We start from the raw sequence: 26,962 nt of genomic DNA on the forward strand, positions 1-26,962 counted from the left end.
CTCTGATACCCTTTCACCTTCTAGTCCTCCGAGCTCATACCCCCTCAAGGGCCCAATGTTTTATCTCCCCACTGACCCTGACGTCATCACCATTCACAGTCCTTAACATCAGACATTCCTTCGTTTCTTAGCCCCTGACCCGGATCCCTTCATTTCCTCCTCTGTGCCCAACATCTAGCCACCTGTTATGCAACTCTTCTCCCTGGCATCGTTTCTTCTCATTTGTAACCTCAGCCCTTATCCTTACCTGACAGCTTCCTGAAGCCAGTTTCTCGAATTCCCCACCAACAAACCACCTGAGGTGCCTTCTATAAAAGAGAATGCTTCAGTCTTCAAAAGGAGTAAATCCCAATCCAACAGAATGATTTCTGCTGTCACTCAGAGTTGCTGAACCCTTGATCCACGCAGAGGACACAATAAGTAAAGGACAGATTGTCTGAGTCCACTGCCCACAATTGTTCTTGTCCGCCTTCTGAGTGCCTGAGCTACCTTTACAATGAATGGATTTGACAGACTTTTTGTTTCTGAGCTCCCCATCAAGGAAGAATGGGTTAGTTGCCCTCAGAGACTTGAAATATGTCATCCATAGAATGGACTCGTCCAGCCTGTTAAGGATCAGCACCCCAAATACAGACTAGATCTGTTAACTTTTGGGATACAGTATGGTGAAAAAGTGAAAGTGTTACTAGTCTCTCAGTTGTGTCTGACTCTTTGCAATCTGATGGACTAGCCTGCCAGGATCCTCTGTCCATGGGATTCTCCAGTCAAGAATACTGGAGTGGGTTGTCATTACCTTCTCCAGGGGATCTTCTCAACCTATGCGTTGAACCCAGGTCTCTTGCACTGTAGGCAGATTCTTTACTGTCTGAGGCACCAGGGAAGCCCCCTTACAGAGGACAGTTAGAATAGATTTACCCTAATTCCTAAGAGCCCTGGGATTTTTCAGAGTGCTCAATGAGCATTGTCTTCTTTCTTAAAGTTACCAGTTGCATTAGCCCCTAAAAGAGAGCCAGCTTGTCCTTAGAAACTTTCAAGTCAGTCATTGAATTCTCTAGCTATGAAAGTACTAGGTGGCATCTTCTTTCGATATAAAGCTGTTGCATCTACAGTGGAAATCTGTTGTTTGGTGTAGCCACCTTTATTATTTTAACTAGATCTGGATAAGTTGCTGCCACTTCTACATTAGCACTTGTTACTTCAACTTGCACTTTTATGTTTGTTAACACTCATGATCCAACCTCTGCTAGATTCAGACTTTTCTTCTGCAGCTTCCTTCACCTCTCTCAGGCTTAACAGGACTGAAGAGAGTTACGGCCTTGCTCTGGTTTAAGCTTTGGCTTAAGGGAATGTCGTGGGTGGTTTGATCCTCTATCCAAACCACTAAAACCTTCTCCATATCAGCAGTCAGGCTGTTTCTCTTTCTTATCATTTATGTGTTCACTGGAGCATCACTTTTAATTTCTTTCAAGAACTGTCCCTTTGCATTCACAACTTCAGTAACTGGTTACAAGAGATCTGGATTTCAGCCTGCCTCAACTCCTGATGTGCCTTCCTCACTAAGTGTAATCATTTCTAGATTTTTATTTGAAGTGAGAGACTCTTCATTTCACTTGAACATTTTGAGGCAATTGTAAGTTTATCAAGTGGCATAATTTCAATATTATTATGTCTCAGGGAAAGAGAGGCCTGAGGAGAGGGAGAGGGACAGAAAATAGGGCAGTTTGAACATACATTTGTCATTTAAGCTTGACATCCTAGAGTCACGGATTATTGGTAACATCAAAGATCACTGATCATAGATCATCATAACAAATACAATAATAATGAAAAAGTTTGAAATATTGCAAAAGTTACTGTAATGTAACACAGAGATAGGCAGTGAGCAAATGCTATTGCAAAAATGGTACCAACAGACTTGCTGAATGCTGAGTTGCCCACAAACCTTCAATTTGTTAAAAAGAAAAAACAAAACCCATGATACAGAAGGAGACTCATAGACAGAGAAAACAAACTTAATAGCTACCAAAGTAGGAGGGGTTATTTGGGAGTATGGGATTAACAGATGCACATTACCACACATAAAATAGATAAACAACAACGACCTACTATATAGCACAAGGAACTATATTCAATATTTTGTAATAAACTATAATGGAAATGAATTGAATAAAGAAAAAACTCACAATATCTGTAAAGCACAATTAAAATGAGGGATGCCTGTACTAAGAGTTAGGGGAAGTCAGAAGTGGTTTGCAACACTTCCCTGGTAAGTTGGCTGGTAAAGAATCCACCTGCAAAGCAGGAGATGCTGGTTCAATTCCTTGGTTGAGAAGATCCCCTGGAGAAGGGATAAGCTACCCACTTCACTATTTTGGGGCTTCCCTGGTGGTTCAGACAGTAAAGAATCTGCCTGCAATGCATGAGACCTGGATTCCATCCCTGGGTTGGGAAGACACCCTGGAGGAGGGCATGTCAACCCACTCCAGTATTCTTCCCTGGAGAGTCCCGATGGACAGAAGAACCTGGTGGGCCCCAGTCCATGGGGTTGCAAAGAGTCAGACACGACTGAATGACTAGGCACAACAAACTATAGTGGAAAAGAATTGAAAAAAGAAAAAGACTCATGATATCTGTAAAGCACAATAAAGCAAAGCACAATTAAAATTAGAGGTGCCTGTATTAAGAGTTGGGGAGAGCAGAGGTGGTTCACAACACTTCCTCAGACAATAGTTTCAGAGATGAGCATCCATACACAGGGCAGGAGGAGAAAAACTCATGACCAGTATGGGCAGAAACCAGGCACATAGTTACAGCTTTCACTGATTGGTTGAGCAAGGAGCAGGAGGGGATGTGAAGCTTGTTGCAAAAGAATGGGAAGAGCTGAAATGTCTTATGGCTCAGCCCATCTAAAGTCTATCATGCCTACCTCAGATCCATTAAGAAACCACAGCCAAAGGACTCAGGGGTTTTCTGCAGTAGATCCTGCCTACTATAATTCCTGTTTCTTGGGGAGATTTCACCAAGACAAACTTCCGTAGGAAATCACAGATGAGGCAATGACTGGCATCCGGGCTCTACTGTCTCATAGTAGATAATGCTGATGAAGATGACCTATTGCCAAGGCAGAAACTGACCCCCAAAATTATAGATATATTTTTGAGATCAGCCCCACTGCCCTGCCATTCCATTTTCCAGGGTATCTTCCTGATCCAGGGATCAAGCCCGGGTCTCCCACATTGTAAGCAGACTCTTTCCTGTCTGAGCCACTAGGGAAGCCCCTGCATCCACAAAATGGACTTGTCTGACTTTTGCCATATCCAGACTTCCTACGCCTAGGATAGACATGAAGAGATTTCACATTGTCCACATATGTACTAGTTTTAGCCCTCTGAGAATCTGAGCCTCCATGCAAAAGAGAGGTACTTATTTACCTCTCAAAGTGTCTGAGCTCTGATCACATTCTACAGTTTGTGACACATCATCATAGTTGTTCTATGCAGTCTCTTGTTTTACTTATTCTTTTATTCCTGCACCCGACTATCATTCTTTCATTCCCACGGTTAACTATGTTATTGAGTTTTATGTGTATCTCTTGGTATGATTTCATATAAAATTGGTATTTTGTGTATATTTTTGATTAAAGTAAATGGTAGTGTTATTTTTTAAAACTTTCTTTTTCAACCAGCATTATGTTTTTAAGATCCATCTGTGATAATTCCCTGGCAGTCCATTGGTTAAGACTCTACGCTTTCATTCATGGGGCCCAGGTTTGATCCCTGGTCGGGGAACTAAGATCACACAAGTTGCACCACACAGTCAAAAACAAACAGAAACGAATGGAAGTTTTGTTGGGAATACACTGTAGTAATATATTTGGGGCAAAATAATATATTAGCTGTGGAGGTTTTAAGATATGGTCATAAACTCTATGATAGTGCCCCCATCAGAAGTTGGAGCCTAGTTCCCTTGCCCTTGAGGGTGGGCTGGACTTAGTGAGTCACTTGTACCTCACAGAATGAGCATGTCACTTCCAAGACTAGGTCATAAAAGGCACTTAGGCTTCCTGCTCTCACACAGACTGCTTTCTCTGTGGGATGGTATCTGGTAGATCAGGCAGCAGCCCTATGGAGGAACTGAGGCCTCCTGCTAACAGCTATGTGAGCGGGCCTTCTTGGAAGTGGAGTCAAGCCTTCAGATAACTGCAGCCGCCTTCCACATCCTGACTGCAGCCTCATGAGAAATTCAAGGCCATAACACGGCTAAGCCACTCCCAGAATTCTTGCCCACTGAAACTTAGATAATGTCTATTGTTTTAAGTTTGGGAGTAATTTGACATCAATACATAGTTGACACATCATAAAATCTTCCCAGCAAAGAGCATGAAATGTCTTTATTGTGCCCAACTTTGCATGAAATGTTCCCTTGTTCTTGAAGAGATTTCTAGTCTTTCCCATTCTATTCTCCAGGCAAGAATACTGGAGTGGGTAGCCATTCCCTTCTCCAGGGGATCTTTCTGACCCAGGAATCAAACCCAGGTCTCCTGCATTGCAGGCGGATTCTTTACTATCTGAGCCACCAGGGAAGCTGCCTGGATAAGCCCTAGTTATGACTTTTTAAAAAAACATACACTGTTGAACTCAGGTAGCTAATATTTTACTACAATTTTTACATCTATATTCATAAATGAAATAGGTCTGTAACTTTATTGTGTTGTATCTTCTTTATCTGGTTTTAGAATGAAGACTATACTAGCCTCAAAAAATGAGCTAAACAGCTTTTGCTTTTTTCCTATTTTCTGGAACAATTTGTATATTTGGGAATTAACAGTTCCTTGAAAGTTTGATAAACTGTATCTGTAAAACCATCTGGGTCTGTGCTTGAAGCATTTGTTACAGTGAGATAGAGTGTCTGTATCATTTCAATCTGTCTTAAAACTTGTTACAAGTTTTCAATTTCTTTTTGCATCAATTTGAGCACATTTTAATTTTTCCAGAAACTTAAGCCTTTCATCTAGGTTTTACATACCATACTTAGCCTTTTTGTGTCCAGTTTCCCTTTTTTCTGTATTTTGCATTCTTTTAAAGCAGTGTTGGCAGAAGCCTATCAATATTTTCAAAGAACCAATTTTTAATTCTGCTATTCTTTATCATTACTTTCAGAGAAGGCAATGGCAGCCCACTCCAGTACTCTTGCCTGGAAAATCCCGTGGACGGAGGAGCCTGGAAGGCTGCAGTCCATGGGGTCGCTGAGGGTTGGACACGATACTTTCACTTTTCCCTTTCATGCATTGGAGAAGGAAATGGCAACCCACTCCAGTGTTCTTGCCTGGAGAATCCCAGGGACAGGGGAGCCTGGTGGGCTGCCATCTATGGGGTCACACAGAGTCGGACACGACTGAAGTGACTTAGCAGCAGCAGCAGCATCACTACTTTAAAAACTATCTTTGGCATTTATTTCCTTCCTTACAATATTTCCTTCATGAGTCATGGAGTCATGGGTTTGTTCCTCTGCTCTTTCTCCATCTTTTTTATTTGAATGCTTAGATGATTTATTTTTCAACCTTTATTCTCTCCTGATGAATGTACTTAAAGCTGTATGTTTTCTTTTAATAACTGATTTTGCTGTGTCCCAGAAATTTTGCATGTAGTGTTTTTATTATTAAGTTCTAAATATTTCTAAAGTTCCCTTATGATTTCTTCTTTCACCCAGGGGTTATTTAGTAGTTTCCAAAAATGGGAGTCTTTTTTTTTTTTTTTTGCCAGGCCATGTGGGATCTCAGTTCCCCTACCAGGGACTGAACCTGGTCCATGGTAGTGAAAGCCCAGAATCTTAACCACTACCAGAGAACTCCTAGAGCCTTTTTTGTGTGTGTGCAAGAAATAGCTTTTCATTATTGCTAATTTTAGGGCTTCCTAGATAGCACTAGTGGTAAAGAAGCCGCTTGCCAATGCAGGGGACACAGGAGACTGAGGTTGGATCCCTGGGTCAGGAGGATCTTCTGGAGGAGGGCATGGCAACCCATTCCAGTATTCTTGCTTGGAGAATCCTATGGAAAGAGGAGCCTGGCAGGCTATGGTCCATAGGATTGCACAGAGTCAGACATGACTGAAGCACCTTAGTGCACTGCTAATTTTATTGCATTGTGTTCAGAGAACGTGTTTAATATTGATACTTTTGAATTCATTGAGGATTTCATTGTGCCCTCACAGGGTCCATTTTTGTAATTAATTGTAAGCATAAAAGGAGTCTTCTCCATTTGTTAAGTGAAGGATTATATAGGAATGTGTGTCATATAATTGAAATTATATGCCAAGCTTAAAAATGTATTGTTCAAGGAGAAGGCAATGGCAACCGACTCCAGTACTCTTGCCTGGAAAATCCCATGGATGGAGGAGCCTGGTAGGCTGCAGTCCATGAGAGTCACGAAGAGTCGGACACGACTGAGTGACTTCACTTTCACTTTTCACTTTCATGCATTGGAGAAGGCAATGGCAACCCACTCCAGCTACTCTTGCCTGGAAAATCCCATGGATGGAGGAGCCTGGTGGGCTGCTGTCTGTGGGGTCGCACAGAGTCAGACACGACTGAAGCGACTTAGCAGCAGCAGCAACATAAAATGAGTATTTCAGAAGATAGAACTTCTGTCATAGAGATGGTCAGAAGACCATAACTATATTTATTCTTTCAGGTTCTAGGAGGTATGGGGGTCTTCAGGGAGTGCAGGCTGTCACACTGTTGGCGGGGCCCCGGGGCAGCCAGCACAGAGAGAGGCAGGAAGCCTGGCCCCTGGTCCTGGGGGCCTATGTGCTTCAGGTTTGGAGTCTGGGCTCCACCCAGTGGCAGCCTGGAAACAGTAGCTTCCTCCAGTCACTGGCTCTGTGAGCCATAGCAGCCGGCATGGATGTGGCCGTCTGTGGACATCTCACTGGTAAAGATATGTTCTTTGCTTGGCCACACAGTGCTTTCATCTGAGAACTGAGTGTGTTTAAGTAGGCCTGAGGAAGCTAGGGTCAGCCAGGCTTTTTCAGAGTGCGCCAGGCACACAGACTGCATCCACAGCTTGGTGGACACTTCTCTGCTGTCCAGATGACTTAAAGATAGTGTTTGGAAAAAGTCCTTGGCTGGCTTTAATTGCTACTAGGCACTGTAATGACGATGACATAGGTAAGGGAAAGAGGGCTAAAGCTGGCCCAAGTGTTCCAGGCTAATGAATAGGAGAAGTTGCCTGTCGAAGTGTGGCTTGTGGTTATTTTGCATTTGCATTGGATCTTGTAACCAGGATGAATAGTCTATCCTGAAATCCGTTAGTGATTTGCCAGCCCTCCGACCCTAAAACAATTCTCTTCCACTTTTTGCATTAAGAAACACAGCATATCCTTGGGCAGCAGACCAGAGTGTATAACCTGATCTCCTCAACTTCATCTTGCTTTCTGAGTCCTATATTAAGCATTGAATTTTTTTTAAGGATAATTTACTTAGAAAGGCAAGGAGGAAACAAACTTTGAAGGGAGAGATGAGACATTTATTGTTGCAAAGCCGAGAGACAGGTTCTTAAAGTCTGCATGAAAGTATTCTGGGAGCAGTATTTAATATGCTAAAGGATATGAGTTCTTTAATGAAGAAGTTTGATTTTTCATCTGCTAGTTACAAGCTGTAAAATGAAGCTTTGTCTCCCTGGCAGGCAAATTTTGGTTTGGTTTAGTGGAAGTTCAAGCCAGTGGCCATTTTCCCTAAGGCGGGGTGATGAGTTTAGGAATACCCAGCTCTGGGAGGAGCCAGTGGACTAATCCTGAACCCTTGAACTATTATCTGCTTCAGCAGTTTTGGAAAGTAGCCTGTTAGGATGGTAGCCGATGAATGTGGCCTGTTATTCTATTGGGGAGTTGGTTGGGACTCTGGAGATGGTATCGACACTGGCGTGCTCTGACTGTGTGGCCAGAGATGGCACAGCATTCAGTCTGCGCACCCAGTTCTGTGGTATCCTCTAAACAAGAGAGAGAACGCAGCCCTGGTTTCTAGAAGAAGATTGTCGTTCCACGTAGCGCAATGTGTCACCAGGAGTTTTTTCATTCCAAGCCTTTGGGCTTCATAACATTGGAATTGTTTTTTCATAATTCCCAACATTCCATAAATATTTGTCAAGGACAAAGAAAAGGAGTGTGTTTCTTTATTCTTCTCACATAAATAACTTTGTACACATGACTTCCTGCTTTCATATGAAGAAGAAACTAGCTCCCTTGTGTGGCAGCTCCAAAATTAAAAGATTGTTGCACATATAAGGGGTTGAATATATTTTATAAAACTAATGCATTTGTATTTCTGTGCTGTTCTAAAGATTACCTTTTTACTTATATTAATTAAAGATATAGAAAGTATATATTTAAATCATGTAAATGTGACTCATTAGGGAGTTTCCTCAATCTTAATAGTCATCAGCTTCTCACACTCATATAGTATGCTGCTCAAATTTTTTTGTGTGCAATATGAACATTTGAACATTTCAGTCAGGTACTGAGCCAGAAAAGGTAATTGAAGTTTTTAGAAAACTTAACGTTGCTTAGAAAATATTTTGTTTTCTTGAAGTAGTAATAATTTGTAGCTGGAAAGATAAGATCAAGACTTATTTCAGGCCACTTGGTCACTGGTTCCTAAATTTAGGAAGCACTTGATTAACAAGTTGGTGAAAGCATTTAGTGGATACAGGAATAGTTTAAATACTTGAGATTAAAGGCTTTCCTCCGATCCCTTTCTAAGAAGTTTTAGCTTAGAAATCTTAGAAAGTTTTCTAAGGAAGTATACCTGTGGTACGTTTTGATCAGAAAGGTAGTTTCTCTTTGCTCTATTTGTTTTATAATTTGTACTAGTTATTTGTTTCTGTTGTCATTTTTTTAATGTTAAAATTATAAATCATGTCTAATCATACTGAATTATAAAACTTCTACTGTATCTTTAAGGAAAAATGAGAATTATCCTGTTTGTCCTGCAAAAAAAAAAAAAAAGTATTGTTCAGGTCTCCTTACGAGAATGTGTTTATGGTAGACATATATATTCTTTGCCAATAAGTATATATCCTTGTCTTTCATGATCTGAAATTTTGTTAGCTTTAGGATGTCTATCCCAGCTTTCTTTGAGCTTTTATTACTCTACTTTTTCTTCATACTTTCATTCTCATCAACATCCCTAAACTTTGTGTGTGTATACTGTTGAAACTTTTAAAAAATCCATTGAGGGTCCCTGAGTTCTAAATATTTTTTGTATTGTTAAAAGATAGTTCATCTTCTCCATTTATAGTTATTTTTCTATTTCTTTTTTTCTATCATACCCATACCTAATATTTTGAGTCCTTTTTATATTTCTTGTTCCTGTTTTCTATTTTTTTCTTACTTTAGTTATTTAAAAGTCTTCATCTGTATGTCCCAGTACTTCTGCTTCAGATATTGTGTATCACCCCATGTGGTAGCCAGTCTTCTGACATAGCTCCCAATGATCTCTGCCTCCTGTTACTTACATCCTGTGTGGTTCTCCTCTATGTTGTACTAGGGTTGGCCTATGTGACCAAGAAAATACAAGTTGTATGCCATTTCAGAGCTTAAGTTATAATAGACATTGCAGTTCTGTCACGGTCACAATCTCTTGCCTGTCTTCTGGGACCACATGTCCTGAGAAGCCTGATTGGAGAGGCTCATGTGGGGAAACCTCCCACTAACAGCTCTGTGTAGGCCATATTAGAAGTGGGTCCTTCAGCCAAGTCATCCCTTCAGCTAACTGCAATCCTGGCTGAACATGACCGAAACCTCAGAAGAGACCCTGAGCCAAAACTACATGGCTAAGCTGTTCCCAGATTCCTGACCCTCGGAAACTGAGAAAATAAATATTTGTTGTTTTAAGCTAAGTTTGGCAGTGATTTGTTATACAGCAATAGGTAACTAAGGTGCATGTATGCTCAGTCACATTCGACTCTTTGTGACCCTATGGACTGTAGTCTACTAGGCTCTCCCATAGAATTTTCCAGGCAAGAATACTGGACTGGGTTGCCATTTCCTTCTCCAGGTGATCTTCCTGACCCAGGAATCAAACCCTCGTCTCCTGCATTGGCAGGCAGATTCTTTACCACTGTGCCACCTGGGAAGCCCATAGATAACTAATATGTCCAGTTTATTTTTCACTGGATGTAGTTATACTGCTCTGGTGTATACATTACCCTGACGTGGCAGCTGTTCTGGCTGGTAACTGTACTGAGGGAATGCTGAAAGCCAGACTAGACTCTGGTTAATCACTTGGAGTCCAAGGGATAAAAGGATGTGCAGGGAGATGGGCCAGATGGTGGACAGTCCCAGCACCATGCAAGCAGAGCTCTCACTTGCATCTATGATCACATTACCTGACAATTCTGCTGGTAGAGTTTCATCTTTAAACCCTAAGAGGGGGGGTCATTTCCCAAGTGGTACCACCAGCCTTTGTGTCTGGAGGGGGACAGTGGAGGAGTAATCACTGCTCTGGCTGCTCATTTCCTCTTCTCAGCAGGGTTCTTGACACCCTGATACTAGCCCTCCCCCCAGACACCTGGACCAGTGGTTTGGATGATTTCTGCAGTGAGGGGGCAGACAAGGCAACGTGGGGGAGAGGTAACAGCCAGAACTTAAATCTCCAACCTCTCCTGTATTTGCTGCCTCCAGCCATCCACCACTCAAAACTCAGGCCAGTTAACAACCACCTTCCAATTCCCCATGGGTCTTCACCACTGTGATGCAGTTTCTAGAACTCATATTTCCCTCTGTAGTTTCTCCAGAGAAGTTTCTGGGCAAGGGGATCAGTGGCTTGTGCTGTCTGCCACCTTGGCAGGAAATCAGGAGTCCCAAATAACTTTGGAAACTAATAAGAGATTTCTGTCCTTTAGGGTATCTGAGCCTCATGTTCACAGAAAGGACTTCTCTGGTCTTCAGAGGTCCCAAGCTGCCATATACAGAATTGACTTGGTTGACCTTTCAAATAGCTAAGCTCACTGATCATGGAATACACCCAGAGGGTGTCAGCCAGTTACTGACAAAGGCGGCCAGATTCCCCCATATCTTGGATGGCCCCTCGGGCCAGGGTGCCTGAGCCCCTTATTTTCACTTGTTAGACCTACAGTCTTGGAGATCCTAGGCACAGAATGGTCTTGACCCTGCACCTCCAGTGACTGAGCTCTCATCTGAGAAGGGGGGTTAGCTTACTCTCCAATACTGGGGGGGTGGGGGGGTGATAGGAGCCTTTTAAGTTATCCCTAGCTTTATATGTCATTGTTGGGAGAGACAGATAAGAGAATGGCTGCCCTGATGCCCACCTGCCTGCATTGCCTAGCACAGCAACTTCTGGCCAGAATCCAGCACAGTGAGGCTACAACTTGAAGGACCCGTTATTTCACTCACCACCTGCCATGTCCTCAGTGCAGGGACGGCACTCAGCCTCTGAGAAGGTAAGTGGAAAAAAAGGCCCTTTTTTGGATCATTATCCTCCACATATGTAGGTGACTTCTTTTAGGGCCTCAGCTTTATTAGAGCTTGATATTTTTGTCCACAGTAATGGGATAGAGAAGACAAATATATGGTTTCCATTGCTGAAATGGTTAAGGTATCCATGAGCTGGAAACCCAGTTTAGTGCTTAGAGCCCTAGGCATGGCAAGGCTGTCCCCAAAGCATGTGGCAAGAATAGGAACCTTAGACCCCTGCCAGGACCACTAGCATTCATGCATAAGACTTACAGGGAAGGGTCTGGATCTTAGAAATGGTGACATGTGCAATGCTAGAGGTAGCTCATCCAATGATTCTAAGTAGCCCATACTTCCCAGTCTTTGTAAGGAATCTTGCCCTTTCTGAGTCAGGAACTCTCCCACCCATCCCTCATTCAGGGGACTGTCCTAAAAACATGTATTTACAGACATCATCCAGACGCTCACAGGCAGACAGATGTACCACAAAATAGCTTCAGGCCTCCTCAAGTGGTGTTTGACCTGGGCTCTCACCTTCCAGAATTGATTTATCAGTATCCATTCTCCTGTCACCAGGGAAGTGGGAGCCACCCTTCACTTGAAATGGGCAGTGTTTCAGCTCCAGCAGGTAAAGAGGCCCTGGGGATTCCATTTATAACAAAAACCAGGGAGAAGGCAGAGAAATACACAGACCACAGTGACTTTCACGTGTGCAAAGTACAGTTGTTAAAAACAAAACAAGAAAACAGAGAAAGGAGGCCAGGGCCTCCATGGGGCACTGTCAAAGCAAAGCCCCATACTCTCGGACCTGGGGAGACAGGGCACTATGCTCCCACAGGTCTAGGGCTGGCAGGCAGGGATGTGGGGTCTCACGTGTAGGCCCTCTTGGCAAAGAATGGAGATCTGATGGGGCTGATGGAGGGCTGAAGGGAGTCTGATCAAGATGGGGCTGTGGCCTCAGCTCCCTCCTCTGAGTCCCACATCTCTGACTGCAGGTAATCAGCGAAGAGAGCCTTGGCCCGGCGTAGGACGCGCCCCAGGTGGTGTTTTCGCACGAGGCGGTCAAAATGCATGGCCAGCTCGTTGTAATCCAGCCCATTGCGCATGATGTGGTCACGGTGCTCCAGCAGGATGGCGAGGCACAGGAAGAGCATGAATGGGTTCCCTCGGCCAAACTCCTGGGGTGGGGGCAGGCCCAGTGGGGGTGGGGGTGGCAAGGACTTCCCAGAGTCTTGTGGGGAGCCCACCTCTGGCATCAAGGGGGATCCAGCAGCCACGTCACCAGCAGGAGAGGCATCCTGGGTGGATGGTGGAGATGAGGAGGATGGTGAATCAGGGTGGGAAGAGGGAGAAAGCAGTGGGTCTGAGGAGTTCAGCAAGGGCTCAGAGAGAGACTTGGAACCGATGAGGGCGGCTGGGTAGGGCAGCTGGATCAGGGAGTCCCTCCTGGGGCCCGTTCTATCCCTGAGTTGCTGGAGGTCATCCAGACTGGCTTGCCTTAGAAGACGCCCCCCGCCACCAGGGCCCTGGCTGCTGGTGGTCAAGTGGTCAACAGCATCTTCAAAGGCACCACCTCCTCCACCGGCAGGCCTAAGCATGTGTCTCTGCCGCATGGGCCGTCCCCGGTGGCTCCCGAAGCCCATGTCCACCACTAGGCTGGGGGGGCCCACGAGCTCTACCTCGTGCTCAGGAGGGTCAGGGGGTAGTGAGCTCCAGGTGACCTCCAGCATGCGCAGAGCGTCGTCAAAGGCAAACTCGCGCTTGAGCTCAAGCAGCAGCCAGCGGTAACAGAAAAAGAGGTCATCAGCACCGGCTTCCTGCAGGTACTGGTAGAAGTCAGGGTCCGCGTGTCGCAGCAGCAGCTTGAGGTGAGCGAACTTGGTGGCCATGGCACGACCATCAGGGTGGAAGTTCGCAGCCAGGCGCTTCATGATGCCACAAAAACAGACGAAGGCATGGCCCTCGTGGTCCATGACAGCAAGGATGGGCGAGGCCAGGTCACTCATGCCCTGGCAGTAGGACACCTGCGGGTGGGTAACGGCATAGGTGGTGAGCAGGTCGTGCAGAGCCCGCAAGTGTGGGCCGTCCTCGGGCCCTGCATAGTAGGGGTGGGCCCGGTCAGTGCGCAGCACATCCTTGAGGACTGTGCTGCGGATGAACTCCAGGTCCTCGGGGCTTGCTCGCTGGGCCCACTCACTCTTGAGCTGCTCATACTCCCGGCTCTTGCGTTTCATGTAGTCCATCCGCTCTCGGCCTGTCAGCCCATCTGGGTACACATTCAGCAGGTACCGCCACACCACCTGGCCAGGGATGAAAGGGATGAGGCAGCGGGTCTACAGATGAGCTGCCATGCCCTTGTGTGTACCTATCACCACCCAGCCACCCTGGGCCCCTGTTCTCCTTTGGAAAAGCCTGCCTTCCTACTGCTGCATGCACTGGAGCACTTCCATAGCATCCCCTGAGAGTGCGGCCCAGAGCATGCATCTCTTGAGCTATTCATGTGTGCGGGAGTGCTGGACCTAATGAGTGATGGAGAAGGCTCACTTTTCGCAGGGAGGGCTCGACACCACCATGATAGATCCGCAGACGCAATTCCTCGGGGCGGGAGAGCTGGCCCTCGTGGTTCAGGTAGGTATGAAACTCCGCATCGCTCAGGGGTGGCTTGAAGGGCTTGACATCTTCCCCATATGACCAGCTCAGCACCTGCTGGACCTTAGACAAGGTGCGGCCCACCTGTGAAAGAAGGAGGGGTGGGGGAGGCCACTGTTCAGCTGGGTAGGCCAGGGGCAGGTGCCAACTGGCAGGCTCGGAATTGGGGGTGCCAGGGAGGCACTGCCCTCCAATAACAGCTGGGCCCTGGGGCTCCCTGAAAGCACCTGAGAGATGATGGACTGTGTGAAGGGCAGGGCAGCTGTTGTCAGTGATGACCGCTTCTCAGCCAGTAGCACATCGGAGCCAATGACATCCTTGGGGCTGATTATGTCCCAGTCTTCCAGCAGCGGGCCTGGGCACACAGAATGACATGGTATGAGAACCCCAGAGCTCAGGACCAGGTTCCTCTCCCTCTGAAGCCAGGCCACCCAAGAGGCAATAAGCCACTCCACTCTCCCTTCCTCTGTCATCCTAATCACACAAAAAATAAAACCATGAATAATCTGGTGGAAACAGTCTCACAGAATGGCTGGTAGACTCTAATAGTAACATTTTAATAACATAAAGCAATGTTTATTGAGAGCTTTGTGTCAGGCACCGTGCCAGGGCTTAACATCAATATAAACAATAAGAACGCTAGACAGCCCTTTCCAGCGGTGACGACTTCCTCATGAGAACATGCCTCTTGCAAAGGATCTTCTTCATTCCTCTCCAGAAGAGGAGAAGAGGAAATGCAAAAAGAAGTGCCTGGTGCAGAGCCCCAATTCCTATTTCATGGATGTAAAATGCCCAGGATGCTATAAAATCACCACTGTCTTTAGCCATGCACAAACAGTAGTCTTGTGTGTTGGCTGCTCTACTGTCCTCTGCCAGCCTACAGGAGGAAAAGAAAGGCTTACAGAAGGATGCTCTTTCAGACGGAAGCAGCACTAAAAGTACCCTGTATCAAGATGAATGGGAAACCATCCCAATAAACATGTTTTGGATACAAAAAAAAAAAAAACAAAACAGAATGCTAGACAACACTTCCATAGGGCTGAGTGACAGGAAGTGTTGTGAGCTCTTTGCAAATGTTAATTCATTTACTATTCATACAGGTAAAAAAATCTGCCTGCCAGTGCAAGAGATGCAAGAAAAGCAGGTTGGACCCCTGGGTGGGGAAGATTCCCTGCAGAAGGAAATGGCAACCCACTCCAGTATTCTTCCTGGAGAATTCCATGGACAGAGGAGCCGGGTAGACGACAGTCCATGGGATTGCAGAGATGGACACATCTGAAGCAACTGTGTATGAAGTACATACACACATGCACTCTCTAAATTGAGCACTATTATTATCACCAATCTTTCTAAGAGGAAACAGGCACAGCCAGAATTAGTATTAATAGTTGCCTAAGGTCCCATAGCGAGTGGGTGAAAGAACTGAAATTTGAAAGTCAGGCCCAAAGCTCAAGAATCCAAACCCTGAATCTTACCTTCCCACTAGTCCTCCTTCCACAATTGGTATAGAATACCATTATTCTCATCTTACAGACCACGACAGAAAGGTTGGAAAAATTAGTAAGTGGACAAGGACATGGTAGGGCTGGGATCTTTATCTTATTCACCTTACTCCAGGGCCCAGGTAAATTTTAGCAAAAGTATCTGTGGAGCAGGTACGTCATGCACGTTACACAGAAGAGATAATGATATGCTTAATTTTATCCAATTCTGGTCCTTGGTCTCTCCCTTCTCTCTCTTCTTTACTCCCCCTTGCATCCTTTCTGCCCACCTCAAATGTCATGTGGCTTGAAGCAGCAATGGCCAATTGAGTAAGTTTGAGAGACTCAAGAGATGTCCACCCTGGCACCACAGAACTGCTAAGCTGACAACAGCAAAGACCAGTGGCTTTCCAACTCTATTACATGAAACAAATCAACTGGGATTTGTTCAAGCCACTGTCATTTGCAGGCAAATGCCATCCCTAAGCAACATTCCCATGAAGTCCACTATACTTTCTCACAGAGCTGAGGGGGAAGCAAACCCTGGGCCACAAGTCACTGCCTCTCCCTGGATGTCCCACTGGGCACTGCAAACCTAATGGGTCCACAAGGGGAGCCCGAGATCCATTTGAGACATGACCTGCTCCCCAAGTCTGAACAGTGTCTCTATCTCTTCAATTGCTTAAGCCCCAAACCTGACAGACCTCTCTCAACTCCCATGGCTTCTGCATGCAGAACATACTTCAATTCCACTTCTTCTCTCAGCTCATACCATGCCTCTCATCCAACCAGTCCCTGCTTCCCCTTTGCCCCTCCTTCTATACTCTCTCCCAACAGATGCCAGAATGGTCTTTCTAAAACATGAAAACACTTAAAATGAAGATCACACTACTCACCAGGTAAAATGAAGAAGGTCACACCAATGGTCTGAAAGACCAAGAGAAAAACCCTTTTCAAGGCACAGAGCTAAAGCTTAATGATGAGAGGAAAGCAGAGAGACCTGGAGGGTGAGTCCAGGAAACCTGAGAGGCAAAAAGTAGGAAATGTAGGAGGAGAAAAGAGATCAAGCAGAGACAGAATTACCAAGATATGAAGGAAAGTGTCCCTGAGATGAAGAAGTGGGTTGGCAAGTCTCAGATAGGATCAATCAATGAATAGCATAGACCATGGGCCTCTCTCAACTCTTACTAATCTGCTAGCAAAATGCCCACATTCTAAGAATGAAGACAAATTCTTGCCAGCTTCCAAAGATAAAGAACAGGCTGCTTACAACTGGAAGAAGGTCAGACTGCCAAAGGGCTTCTGTTCCACAACTCCGAAAGCAAGATAGTGACTTTCAGTATCCACGGAGCACTGACATGACAGGCCTGAGATCCAAGGGCCCCCATCCAGCCACATCAGTACATATCCACCACAACCAAAGAAAGAACTTTCTGATTATTAGCATATATGTAACCCATGCACTAAAGAGGAATTAAAGAGCCTCTAGATAAAGGTAAAAGAGGAGAGTGAAAAAGCTGGCTTAAAATTCAACATTCAGAAAACTAAGATCATGGCATCTGGTCCCATCACCTCATGACAAATAGATGGGGAAACAATGGAAACAGTGACAGACTTTATTTTCTTGGGGTCCAAAATCACTACAGATGGTAACTGCAGCCACAAAATTAAAAGATGCTTGCTCCTTGGAAGAAAAGTCATGATAAACCTAGACAGTATATTAAAAAGCAGAGACATCACTTTGTTGACAAAGGTCTGCTGTATAATCAAAGGTATGGTTTTCCCAGTAGTCATATACAGATGTGAGAGTTGGACCATAAAGAAGTCTGAGTGCCAAAGAATTGCTGCTTTTGAACTCTGGTGCTGGAGAAGACTCGCGAGTCCCTCGGACAACAAGGAGATCAAACCAGTCAATCCTAGGGAAATCAACCCTGAATATTCAGTGGAAGGACTGACACTGAAGCTGAAGCTCTAATACTTTGGCTACCTGATGCAAAGAGCTGACTCACTTAAGAGCCTGACTGACAGCAGGAGGAGAAGGGGGCGACAGAGGATGAGATGGCTGGATTGCATCAGTGACTCAATGGACTGAGTTTGAGCAAACTCTGGGAGATAGTGAAGGTCAGGGAAGCCTGGCATGCTGCAGTCCATGGGGTCACAAAGAGTCGGACACAACTGAGCAACTGAACAACAACAACCATGCACCTTACTGGAGGGGAACAAAGAAGTTCTCTAAGAAACGACTACTGAGTGACTACGAGAGCTCAAGGTGGGTGGAGGAAGGCCAAAGGGAAGGTACATGGTGACAAGCCACAAGTTTTTAATATTAGTATATAGTTAGACATAAAATGACAAAGAGACTGTCATTGGGAGTGTAATATTGTTACATCAGAATTCCTGAAACGTAAGTGACTAACTCTAAAGAAAAGATAATGACAGCCTGGAATTGAAAAAGAAAAACACAATACTGCCTAAGCAAAGCCCAAAAGTTAAGGGTTAGGGACCAGAAGAATGAGAATGAAAAGTGTTCCAAAGCTTCCATTTCAAGGGCTAGGGTGAGTGGGGGTGGGGGAGACCGGAGGGGAAAAGTGGTCAGAAGATTTCACTGTCAGTTGTGTAAAAAAGCATAAATCCAGCTATGGAGTTTTTGTGAGAGACACAGTAAAACTAGGTGACAAAGAAAGGTTAAAAATTGAAGAAATCTGAAGGCATACCTGGCAAACAGAGAGAGCAAGAGCAGCTATGTGAATGTAAGAAAAAGCACTGCTCAAGACCGAAATATGACAAGAAAGAGAGACATTCTATGTTGATTTTTTAAAAAGAAAGAACCCATTAACAAAATGGGCAAAGGATTTCCACAAGCACAAACTCATCTAGTGGCAAAACTGGATCTGAACTGATACGAGACTATATCTAGCTTTATGTAACCCACTAAGTATGAATATACACACATTTCCCTGAAGAAACACTCAAGTTTCATGTAGGGTGCTGTCTCAGGCCCTGCTTGCACTATTACACAATATGTGCTACATGTACTACACCTCCTTATGATAAAATTGTCAAATCTCCCAAATGCTAAATTATATATTCTGCCAACCAGAAATGTAATAGGTTTTTTTCTGAAACTGGGTAAAATTATTTTAACATTTGTATGAAAGAATTCACATTTAAGAATAGTTAACAAAAAGAACCCCCCCCCCCTGAAAAAAATTGTGGGAGGAATGCAATGTTTGTCTTGGTAGAATTCAATATAGAAAGCCCAGAAATAAATCCAAGTACATATATTCTGGTCTGGGAAGATTTCACATGTCACAGGGCAACTAAGCCTGTGGCCACAACTACTGAGTCTGGGCACCACAACGGAAGATCCTCTATGATGCAACCAAGACCTGATGCAGCCAAATAAATAAAAATAAATTAAAAAAAAAACTAGGTCCACTAATCACAATGTTGACTGAGTAGAGATTTATATGTAAAAGAGAAAATAATAAGTGTGTTAGAAGAAAATATAGGAGAATATTTGTATAAAATAGAAGAATATTTGTATAAGTATGTGGACGGGGAAGATGTTCTAAAGAGGAGAAATTCAGAAATCATACAGAAAAAGACAGATATATGTACAAGACTGCATACAAACATTAGTTTTTGATAGGACCAAAAGAGCACCACAAACAAGGCCACAAAACAAAAAGATGAGCTTGGAAAAAAATATCTGCAATACATATGACAGAAAGGGAATTCATATCACGAATGCACAGATTGATTCTGTCTAGGCTTGGCAATCTTCCAACTGAAGAGGTGACAGAAACTGAGTTCTTCCCAGAAAGAGGGACTGGGCCATCTAAGTGATCACAACATGCCTGTTGCTTTTGCATTCATGAACACAATCCCAAGAATTCATTAAGAATATTTATAACAGTTCCATCAATCGGACACTCACCTATTAATGTGTAGTATGATTTATGTTAAACACATACCATTTGTGTACATATACAAATACAAATATACTTACATCTCTCCATATGTGGACTAATTTGTGTGTATATGTGTGTGTGAATAAAGGACCTGTAAGATTACACATCAAACTGATCAAAGTAGTTCCTGCAGGGCAAAAAGATAGGTCTGTATTGCATGCTAAGTTGCTTCAGTCATGTCTTTGTGACCTGATGGACCAGAGCCCGCCAGGCTCCTCTGTCCATGGAATTCTCCAGGGAAGAATACTGGACTGGGTTGCCATGCTCTCCTCCAGGGGATCTTCCCAACCCAGGGATCGAACTCATGCCTCTTATGTCTCCTGCACTGGCAGGGGTTCTTTTCCACTAGTGCCACCTGTGAAGCCTAAGGTAGGGGGTCAAGATTAGGCACGGTGATTCAAGAGACAGACTTCATCATTATTTCTAATATGGATAATGTATTTACTGGATAATTAAAGATTAGTTTCATTAGGGAATTCCCTGGCAGTTCAGTGGTTAGGACTCCGAGATTTCACTGCTGAGGCCTGGGTTCAATCCCTGGGAACTAAGATCCAGCAAACTTGTGTGGTATGGGGGAAAAAAAAAACAACTCCAATCAAACTCCCATCAGTATCTTAATGAAATGATAAGCTAATTCCATTAAATGAAAAGAACAGTAAGTGCACAAGAATATTCAGGAATAATTTTAAAAAGGAAAACATATATCATAAAACTATGTGATTAAAACAACATGGAACTGGCTTAGGATTTAACAAAGAGATCAATGTAAGAGAATCAGGAATTCGGAAACAAACTCGTGTATTTGCAGGAGTTTTGGAAATAAGACAATGGTAGAAATAGAATGGAAATACTGGAAAGTTGATTCTCTTTATAAAGGTAACTTTTAAATGTCCTTTTGCCAAACTACTGGGTGTCTGTCTGTGTATTTTGCATTCCTCTCAGTTTGTGTGTAGCTGGGGTTTTCTTCACATGTTTATTAGCAGAGCAGATTTTATTTCTTTACTGAAATAGTGCTACTGTGTCTATTTTATAGGTAAGGAAATGGAGGCTGGGGGAATTAGCTAAGTGACTGACAGAGTAAGTAGCACACAGGGCTGCTTGTGCAGAGGTTCCTGTGTCTCTGGCTACCAGCCTTTTCCCATTTGTTTCTCTCCCTGTCTCAGTCACTGTCTTTCTCTCTGATTCTTGTTTCTCTCTCTCTCTGATTCTTTTTCTCTAATGTCTTTTTTTAAATAAGCACCACATTTTATAGTCGAATGTTTAAGAGCAAAGACTCTTGAAGCCAGTTCAGCCACCACCTGTGTTCAAATCACGCTCCTCCACTGACTGTCTCTGTGACACAGACAGGTCCTGTCCCCTCTCTGAGACTCAGTTTCCTCATCTGTAACATGGAGATAACGGTCATCCCTACTCTGTAGGATTGTTTTGACAATCCAGTGAATAAATATTATGTGTGTAGAATGGCCTCAAGTGCTCAACACATGTTAGCTATTTATGTTATTATGACATCAATAAAATGCCTATTCAGGCATCTCAAATAGGCACTGTGAATTTCCTGAGACTGGAAACCATGTCTTCTACTCCACAACTTTTTACTTGAAAAAAATTTCAAATCTATGACAAAGTTAAAATGATGAATACATTGACCATCCATACATCTTTCATCTACTCCCCTAACTGTTCATATTTTTTGCCACATTTGCTTCATCTCATTCTCTCCATATATATACATACATTTATTATTTTGCCAAGTTATTTGCAGATATTATAACACCTTACCCCTTAATACTTGTGTTTTTCCCAAGAACAAGGATATTTTCCTTCAATAACCACGATACCGTAACCATACTCTGGAAATTTAACACTGACACTATTATTATCTAATGTATGCTTCATAATCAAATTTTCAGGACCATGTCTTAATTTATCTGTGGGCTCCCTGGGAACAGTACAGGCAAAACTAGGGGAACAGTACAGGCAAAACTAGGAACTAGGAGAAGACTGAAAGTGGCTGAGAGATCAAAGGAACAAATCAATGAAAGTGAGTAGAGGATGAATGAATGAATAAATACAATTACCATGACTATAATCAGCATTATTATATTTACAATATTATTATAACTGAAACATATAATACTATAGCTCTATTATTATACTGCATTCTGTAATTATCACTAGATTATATGCTATAATAAATATGACAATTATTGTCATTAGAGCTAATACTTTTTGAGCATTCACAATGCAGCCATGCACCTTTTCAGGCACTTTTACATGAATTTCCCTGTTTAATCCTCATGATGGCCCTAAGATACCATTATCTCTACTTTATAGGTAAAGAAATGGAGGGCCAGTGGCCAAGCCAGGATTTGGACCTAGGATTCCTTGCTCCTTAGCCCACTGTGAAGGAGTGTGTTGTGAGGAGTAGAGTCATCCTATGGGGAAAGGGGGGTATCACAGAGCAGTGCCCCCAGAGCACCGGGGTACTCACTGTCCTCAGTGGGCCGGATATCTACACGCAGGTGCAGGTAAGGTTTGGAGGCAGTGGCGAAGGCTGTGCTGAGGTCCCAGTCAGACAAGAGTGAGAGGTAAGCTTCCTGCCCCATCCGATCTCGGCCCAGGTAGCTGATACCAAAGTTCTTCTTCCTGGACAGAGGAAACACCGCAGCTTTCAGGGCCCCTGTGCCTGGGAAGCCTCAGGGACCATTTCCAAAAGAAGCCTGGGAAGTTTGTTTCACAAACACAGAAACAGATGCACATCTGCTTGTATCTGGAGAACACACTGAAAACTGGTACTGGGGTCTCCTCTAGGGAGGGTAACTGAGTAGTTGAGGGATTGAAGTGGGAAGAAGCAGCCTTGTGCATAAAAAATAAAGCAAGCTGTATGGTTGTTATTTTTCACAACAGAAAATGTTTATGTAAAAAAGTCAAATTACAATTAAGAACTTGTTCTTTAGATACACCAGTGCAACTCTATGCAAAGCATATTGTGTGATAACTACTGTCACCATGAACGTGTTTAGTCACTCAGTTGTGTTCAGCTCTTTGTGACTCCATGGACTGTAGCCTGCCAGGCTCCTCTGTCCATAGAATTTTCCAGGCAAGAATACTGGAGTGGGTTGCCATTTCCTTCTCCAGGGGAATCTTTCCAACCCAGGAATCAAACCCTCATCTCCTGTGTCCCCTGCATTGCAGGTGGATTCTTTACCCGCTGAGCCATTGCCAGAACTGACAGTCACCATGGAAACCCCCCCAAATACACATCATTTCTGTATCCTTTGAGTCCATTACCATGTGCATATATTCCTCCAAAATAACAATGACACCAAAATAACCATCACATTTGCCCCCAGGAGACACTATTTTTCATCTATCAGGTTGGAAAATTTTCTAATGTTTTTTAGTAACCAGTGTTTGTGAGGAAAACAGAAACTTTATGGGCTGCTGCTGAGACGGTAAATTGGTAACACCTACCCAGAGAACATTTTGGAAACATCTGTTGAAACTTAAAAAAGTATACACCCTTTAATTCAGCAATATCACTGCTAGGAATTCATCCTATGACTAGATTTCCCAAAAAATTCCAAGATATGTATGTGGCTATTTGTTTATTATGAGACTATTTATATTAATAATAACAAAACAAACAACCCTCCCTACCAAACGACAACAATAAAAGTGCCAAACAACTGCTGTCAAGGTGGGTGGCCCACTGGTTTTGCCCCACACCCCATTACTCACCCATTCAAGTCAAAGGCTCGGATGAGGATGTGTTGCAACACATCGAGCGAAGTGATTTGGGGGTCCACAGCAAAAGAGCGAAACTCAAGTGGCAAGAAGCTCTCACATTTCTGTGGAGAGAAGACATGGGGTAGGCCATCAGGGGTCACATCACCACAATGACATGGATGATATGGCAGAAGGTAAGGGTAGAGATGTGGCAGGGGCCAGATCAAGGCGGGAGTTCTGGGCCATGGAGAGAACCGGGGTTTGTGCTCTGAGTGAGAGGGGAGGCTTGGGAGAGTTCTGAGTAGAGGAGGGATGTGGTCTGATTCAGGATTTAACAGGACCCTTCTGGCTGCTCTATGAACAGTCCGTGGGGGACAAAGGAGAAAGCAGTGGTCCAGTGAGGAGGAGGCTACTGCAATAGTCCAAGCACCCAATCCTTCTTCTACATCCCCTCAAGGCTGGTTGCCAAGATCACCATGTTCAATCTTTGGTTGATCAGTTGCTCAGTTGTGTCTGACTCTTTGTGACCCCATGGACTGCAGCACACCAGGCTTTCCTGTCCTTCACTATCTCCTGGAGTTTGCTCAAACTCACGTCCATTGAGTGTGTGATGCCATCCAACCACCTCATCCTCGGACGCCCCCTTCTTCTCCTGCCCTCAATCTCCCCCAGCATCAGGGTCTTTTCCAGTGAGCCTTGAGAACCCCATGAACAGTATGAAAAGGCGAAAAGACATGTCCAGCTTGGCCTTTATTAAACCAGTCCTCCACGCTGCAACCAATCTAGCATGTCTATCTACAACACTCTCTTGCTTAAATCTCTTCAAAAGGAACCCCAGGATTCCCAACAGGAGCTTTTTTGAACTTTACACTCTGGTACTACCAAACTCCCAGAAGTTACTCCGAACACATTTTGGCTCCAGGCCTGTGCTTGTGGAGATCCCCCAGTCTGGAAGGTCCTTCCACTCTTTAACTGGCTCACTCACAGCTTAAGCATCTTCTCTTCTTTGAACACCCAAACCTCTACCTTTGAGCTTCCTCTATTACACTGCAGTGATGTTTACTTCTCTCAGGAATCTAACCTCTTCTCGTCACCACCAGTGCCACCACCCTAGTCTGAGCCACCATCACTGCTTGCTGGAACTACTGCAACAGCTTTCTTACTCAAGAATAGAATACATGCCAAAGGCCCTTCACAATCTGCCCCTCTCTTACCTGTCCTATCCACCCCCTACCACTCTTCCCCTCACTCTCTGGGCTCCAGCAATATGGAAACCTAAGGGAACATGTCAAACTCATCCCCACCTCCCAGCTTTTCTCTCAGTCTAAAACGCTCTCCTTGTTGTTCTCTCGGTCTAAAACACTCTTCCCCCCTGATATGCACATTGGTTACTCCTTTTTATTTGGGTCTCTGTTCCTTCAATACCTTTCTGGGTATTTCCCAGCACGACCTTGGCTAAAGTAACTCCCTAGTTCGGAATCTTTTTCGTTATCTCCCCATGACATTCACCACTGTCTGAAGCATATCCTTTATTTAGCTGTTTGTCTCCCCGACGAGTGTGTCTGCTCATCCAGGATGGGGATTTGCACAAAAGTGCACTCTCAACACAATGTTAAACTGATGTCAGCGCCTCCTTTTCAGACAGCAACAACCTCCCTCATTTCTCAGGGCTCCACTCCATTAAGGCCCCTCCTCTAACCCTATAGCCCCTCCTCTCTACCCACAGTCTCCTCCTATCCATTCCAGAGGGCCCTACCCTTCTATTTGTAATCCCCACGCCCCACCCTCTGCCCCCGCATTCCCAGGTCCAGCCTTCCCCCAGCCCCCAACCCAAGCCACCAATATTCTGCCCTCTAGCCTCTCCCCTCACGTAACACCCCAATTCTCAAGTCCCGCCCTCCATCCTAGGACAGCCACCACCTTCCCCTCTCCCGGGAGCTCTGGGCGGGCTGAATGACGGGCCACCAGCCTCACCTTGACTCGGACCCGCACCACCTCTCGCTCCTCCTCCTCAGCTGCCGCCGCCTGGGCTCCCCCACCAGGCGAGGGCGCTCCGGAGCCAGCCAAGTCCGAGGACCCAGAGGCCGTCGCCATCCTGCTGCCACCCACCTCAGGGTGACAGCTAACCGTTGCCCCCTACCCTTGTGCGCACGCCAGAATGCGGGCGCCCGCGGCCCCACCTTGTGCCCTGGCGCAGGCGCAGAGGGCGCCACGCGACCCTACCCACCCCCCGTTTGGCACAGGGAGGAGGTCACCTCTGCGCTTGCGCAGAGTGTGCAGTTGCCAAGAGCCCCGCCCCCAAAAGCCGGGCATTTTGCCTCAGTTTAGCCAGTATGCAGGCGCCTACTGAGGCCCCGCCTCCCTCGTCCTTGATTTGCTCACTTTGCTTCCGGATTCGCCTAGGTGAGTGTTAACGCGGCGACCTATCGGGGCGAGAAAAGTGGGCGGGGAAAGGACGCTGCTGCGCGATAACGTCAAGGCCCCACGTCCTGCTTCAAGTCGCCTCGCATCTCTGCTTAGAGATGACGTCATCTATTTAAAATCATTTCAAATGAATCTGCTGAATGGAAGAATAATCCTTTTTCCACAATCTTTTAAAAAATAGCTTACACGTTATGAAAATTCACGGACCTGTACATTTAGATGTTTGCAGTTTCTGCCTGCATGTTATACTTCAATAAATAATTTACCCATAAAATCCATTTGTATGCTCTGTGGACAAGTTTGCCTCTGTTTTTATTGAATCTTTACAACACGTTGAAGTCAGTCTTGTTATTAAACGGTGTGTGCCTACCAAATATCAGCTGAATACTGGACATATTTTAGACTCCTTTGAGAAAGTTTATGTGCCACAAAATGCAAAAAGCCATTCTCACTTTACTGTACAACGTCTCTATGGTTTGGACAAAATACATACTGCCCTTAAAAATGTAATTTCTAACCAAGGAGTCCTGTAAGGTACCTGGACTTCAGCTATTGTTGCAGTATTGTACAGATGTTACCCTTAATGTTACCTTTTTAGAGAAGTCTCCTTTTCTAACACACTTCTTGTGGCACTGCCAGATTTTCTGATGGAAACAAGGAGTTTGAAAGTCACTTTTCATTAAAATTATCATAGAGTGGAATGAGCAAAACATTAGCCTAGAACTTGGAATTTATCCTGAGGGCCCTGGAGCACAGGCTTATGATGTGTTCAGATGCCCCTGTCTTGGTTGTGGAGAAACCTCTGGAAGGAAATATACTGGAAGCAAGGAGAGCAAAAAGGAGGTCCTTGCCACAGTGTGGGGGAGAATTTTCTCTTTCATTTGTTCATTCTTCCATTTGTTCATTCTTCCATTCAACAAAGTGTATACCATATAGTTTAAATATACTAATTCATCTAATCTGCATAAAAATCCTGAGGTAGGTACTATCATTATCAGCATTTTACATATGAAAGCACTGAAAGAATGTCATGGGAAAACATGCTCAAGGGCAAAGGGATAGTAAATGGCACAGAGAGAAGAGAGTGCAATGGACAGAAGGTGGGGCTGTGCCTGCTATGCTTGAGGGAGAGCAAGGGCACCATCATGCCTTAAGAAAATAATGAAGTAAGTGATGGATCTGAGGTGAGAAATTAATGCAGGGTTTTGGGTTAACAGTGAGGCATTTCTCAAAAAGT

General features: G+C 44.5%; 1 protein-coding gene and 1 pseudogene across 3 annotated transcripts; one reads left to right on the top strand and one right to left on the bottom strand.

Moving 5' to 3' along the window:
* Window positions 1-12,170: 12,170 nt before the first annotated feature.
* Window positions 12,171-25,848, bottom strand: TBC1D25 (TBC1 domain family member 25). Of its 2 annotated transcripts, none has more exons than XM_086389041.1 (6): window positions 25,684-25,848; window positions 23,314-23,423; window positions 22,064-22,218; window positions 14,345-14,472; window positions 14,013-14,201; window positions 12,171-13,768 (listed from the first exon to the last, which is right to left on the bottom strand). In XM_086389041.1, the coding sequence occupies exons 1-6, from the start codon at window positions 25,831-25,833 to the stop codon at window positions 12,407-12,409; spliced, it is 2,094 nt and encodes a 697-aa protein (XP_086245167.1). In that variant the 5' UTR covers window positions 25,834-25,848; the 3' UTR covers window positions 12,171-12,406. The 2 variants fall into 2 exon arrangements, with proteins under 2 accessions (XP_086245167.1, XP_086245168.1); XM_086389042.1 differs by lacking the exon at window positions 25,684-25,848 and adding an exon at window positions 25,276-25,500.
* Window positions 14,793-15,128, top strand: LOC147340437 (small ribosomal subunit protein eS27 pseudogene; annotated as a pseudogene). The gene has a single exon (XR_015159577.1). The product of XR_015159577.1 is annotated as a small ribosomal subunit protein eS27 pseudogene (transcript).
* Window positions 25,849-26,962: the final 1,114 nt, after the last annotated feature.

This window comes from Bos grunniens, chromosome X, assembly GCF_055505025.1.
Source record: "Bos grunniens cultivar Pamir isolate PY7600 chromosome X, Bosgru_T2T1.0, whole genome shotgun sequence".
In the NCBI taxonomy this organism is placed as follows: domain Eukaryota; kingdom Metazoa; phylum Chordata; class Mammalia; order Artiodactyla; family Bovidae; genus Bos; species Bos grunniens.